The sequence below is a fragment of the Pollachius pollachius genome (assembly GCF_949987615.1).
Source record: "Pollachius pollachius genome assembly, chromosome: 15".
In the NCBI taxonomy this organism is placed as follows: domain Eukaryota; kingdom Metazoa; phylum Chordata; class Actinopteri; order Gadiformes; family Gadidae; genus Pollachius; species Pollachius pollachius.
The window spans coordinates 15,225,136-15,229,141 of record NC_136948.1 but is presented as its reverse complement, the minus strand read 5'-3'; the positions used below and the strand labels follow the sequence as shown (position 1 = coordinate 15,229,141).

Genomic DNA, 4,006 nt, shown 5'->3' with positions numbered 1-4,006 from the left:
TATTTGTGTTTGCCTGGGTCCGACCACCCAGGATGAGCAGGGAACTTGCTAAAAAACGTGAAACATTGTCACCCACATCACATACTAGATAGGAGACAGAGGGGAGACGTTGGAGGGAGGGAATCGAAGGAAACGTATTGAAGAGGCAAAATAAAGTAGTCCACAATGATACTGGAATTTTAAAGAGTGCTCTCCATGACTGAGAGCAAATATTGTTCGACTTTTCCCCTATGAACGTGGCGTAAAAGTTTTACTCAAAATAAAAAAATGAAACCTCGTCAATAAAAATATATAGGCCTAGAGTTATATATATATATATATATATATATATATATATATATATTATAGTTACATTTTCCAAATGTAAATAACTTAATTCTGGCAGATATACTTAATATTAGATATAGGGACATCTTATTATTATTATCATTATTAATAATAATGCAAATTATTATCGTTATTATTATTTATTAATTGTCCAATATTGTTAGGCCATATTTGTACGGGTATTTTTGGAAAGAATCAGCACATAACGTCAAAAAATGCCTTCATATACATATTGAAATAATATATCACAATACAAATAAATATCATACATCATTAAATTATATTATTAGGTTTAGACTAATGAGTCTTAATGATCATATTAACGATGAATACTGGCTTTTGTGGGACGACATCTTTGTTATTCGTTTACCTGTTTCATCCCATCATTATGATGATCATCCGTGACATTTGGATAGTCGTTCTGTCTTAAATACTTGTTTAGCGTTTTCGGACAAACAGCACACTGCTTCCATTTCAACAGAGCTGCTCTCGGTTAAGCCTTGGCAAAAATATTGACACAAAAGGTTTACATAAATTAGCCAAGAATATGACAACAATAGCTCCTCCATCGCAGTGATACACTGGAAAAAAGAATCACGGACACTTCGCACCTCAACCCTAAAATGCAGTTTTCCAACATATTGGTTAAAATTCTATATACTCAGTAGAGTAAAACATGGAGGCTTTTTGCGTCACCAATTTGTTAAAACGGCCCTTTTAAGTAGGCCTAGTGTGCGTATAAAGCTACTTGGAGGTTCTTTGTATGTAAATAGGGTGTAAAAAAGGCCCTCCCCATCTTTGTAATTAATTGACACGTTATACCACTCATCATGTTCTGAAGCACCAATGGTAGAGGCTCGGATCTCCCCAAAACCCACAATTTCACATCTGCAAACACTGTCTTCATCCACTTGACTCCTAAGACCCGCCCACACGTGGCCAACCTTTTGCGTTTTTAATGCTTTTTCACTGCAGGTTCATGTGTTGAGACCAACCTTATATGGACTGATCGGACCGGTAATGGCTTATTTCCCTCTAGCACCCAGCAGTAGCACAGTATCCATGAGCCAGATATAGCACTTCTGCCACTTTGGCATTCTTCCTGGACTTACAGAACAGAATCCACTGCTACTTGGTTAGGCAATGGTTATCGACAGTGGCTCGTGATTGGGTTTGACTGTAGTTCGACGCAGACGGTGACAGAGTGATCCTTTTTTCTCCAGAAACATCGCTTTTTGTTGTCTATTTAAAAAAAAAGCAAAGAAAGAAAAAACATCGGATTGTTGTGAAACTGGTTTGTAGCAACTTTTTCTTGCATTTATTTCCCCAGAATATGTCGTTGACCAACACAAAGACGGGCTTTTCTGTAAAGGACATTTTGGATCTCCCTGACACGAATGATGAAGAAGGATCTATCACCGGAGCGGAGGAAGATACGGAGGGATCAGAGACAGCTTCCACGACGAAAAACAGTGGAGTTTTGGTGCAGAGTCCGCTCGATAGCGTCCAGAATCTACCTTTAAAGACCCCTTTTTACGACAGTAGTGACAATCCTTACACGCGATGGCTTGCCACTACGGACAGTATTCAATATTCATGTAAGTAATGGCTAAACCTGCATCCTCACGTTAACAAGTGCACATTACAACCCTGATATACCACTACAGTGTGACCGTATTTACAGCTATACTGTTACAATAAGAGATACTTGATGGAGTGCCTCCCTTCCCTCCTTAACAAGGCTTAATGCTGTCCTTGGATAGTGTGCGTCCATCCCAATACACCGAACACACCGCTGCACTTGTCTTAAGGCGTTAAAGCGCAATAGTTGCATCCTATGTGTAGTTATATATTGTGTATTTCAACTTTTCATCGATACAACATGGAAGAATAGCACAGGCAATGCACGTTTGTGCAGAGCCCGAGCCAGAAGCCTGAGATTCGGAGGGGTTTTCATGGGGACAATGCACATTTTAATGCTTCACTGATTCTCCCTCCTTGCGGAGCTTTGGGGATAAAGGACCATTTTGTACTCTCGAGATATAAAGTAGCGCATGGACTTATTACACGATAATACATCCATTTAAACAGCCATCACGCCCCAATATCAATTGAAACGCATTATCGTCACATTGTGTGTTTTTGTGATTGAACGATAACCCGCTAAACTTTGTATTATATCAACATTTTGACAGTGTTTCTCCTTTGCGCAGTGCACGGTCTGTCGGCCAGCAGCCAGGACTCCGCCAAGTCTCCGGAACCGTCTGCGGACGAGTCGCCGGACAACGACAAGGAGACTTCAAGCAACGGGAGCGACTCCGGGAAGAAGCGCAAGAGAAGAGTTTTGTTTTCCAAGGCGCAGACATACGAACTTGAACGCCGTTTTAGACAACAGAGGTACCTCTCCGCTCCGGAGAGGGAGCACCTCGCGAGCTTGATTCGCCTGACACCGACCCAAGTGAAAATTTGGTTCCAGAATCATCGGTACAAAATGAAGAGAGCCCGCGCCGAAAAAGGTATGGAAGTGACCCATCTCCCCTCACCTAGGCGGGTGGCCGTGCCTGTCTTAGTCAGGGATGGAAAGCCTTGTCATACTCTTAAAGCTCAGGACTTGGCGGCCACTTTTCAGGCTGGGATCCCCTTCTCGGCGTATAGTGCGCAGTCACTTCAACACATGCAATATAATGCCCAGTACAGCGCCGCCACCACGCCACAATTCCCTGCACATCACTTGGTGCAAACGCAACAGTGGACTTGGTGAAAGATTAGAGACTGCATGGCGTTCTTTGCCTTTTTGAGAGCACGGTAGGGAGCTCACCACAAAGTAAAAAAGACTTTCATTTTTGCAGCTTGACCCATTCGTTATATTGGGGGCGAAGGTGTGCGCCGTGTTGACATGTTTTCGTTAAGAGAACCGGGTCCAGCCTCTCCCTAGATTTAAGAATGTCAATGCTCTTGTGAATTTTTTTGTAAAGTATGTTGTGTGTTGTAGAAATGTTTTCTTTTTTGTCCTTCGTGTTATCAGCACGTACAAAACACTTTATAATTATAGAAATTTTAATTTCTTGCTTCTCTTTTATGGACCGAAACTATTTATGGCCATGAATAAACATTGGCAACTTTTAGCTTTTTCATTTTGTTTCTATTTTCTGTAAATATTATGTGGCAAATGTTTGCAACCCATAGAGACGATTCAGGAGCATTTAGCTGGGGATATACATATTTCCAACCATACATGAAAAAGTAATTTTGAGGCGTAAAGTATCAGATTCCATCGGACAATGTGAATAACAGCTCAGTCGCGTTGATGGGTAAATATCCAATTTTATAAGGATTTTAATAAAAAGATGTGTTTCAGAAATAACTTGTTTTACGTGTCCTATTGAAGTGAGTTAGCTTTCAAAAGACTGCGTTAAGTAAAAAATGCCAAGAGCCACTATTAATACCACAGCCACTATAGGGTCGGTCTGCTACGTGTTGCTCAAGGGGCGCAGAGCGCAGGTCGGCTATACGGGAGTCAATCTATTGCGCACTTGAATCCTTTCTTTTCGGGATAAATTTAATCCGGAGAAATGTTCTCCATTGGAACACCTCGCTGGTAAAGAGGCCGAAGTCACTTGTGAACTAGGACTAAAATCCACTCACTTAATAGAAAAGGACTTCTTCAGATAAGCAGCCT

The 4,006-nt window shown here is 41.2% G+C and overlaps 1 protein-coding gene across 2 annotated transcripts; it reads left to right on the top strand.

Moving 5' to 3' along the window:
• Positions 1 to 1,657: 1,657 nt before the first annotated feature.
• Positions 1,658 to 3,088, top strand: nkx2.2a (NK2 homeobox 2a; the record flags this gene model as incomplete). 2 transcript variants are annotated; one of them, XM_079752396.1, is made up of 2 exons in its annotated part: positions 1,658 to 1,925; positions 2,541 to 3,088. In XM_079752396.1, the coding sequence occupies 2 exons, from the start codon at positions 1,661 to 1,663 to the stop codon at positions 3,086 to 3,088; spliced, it is 813 nt and encodes a 270-aa protein (XP_079608522.1). The 2 variants fall into 2 exon arrangements, with proteins under 2 accessions (XP_079608522.1, XP_079608521.1); XM_079752395.1 differs by having other exon boundaries at positions 1,661 to 1,925; positions 2,523 to 3,088.
• Between the last annotated feature and the right edge of the window lie 918 nt (positions 3,089 to 4,006).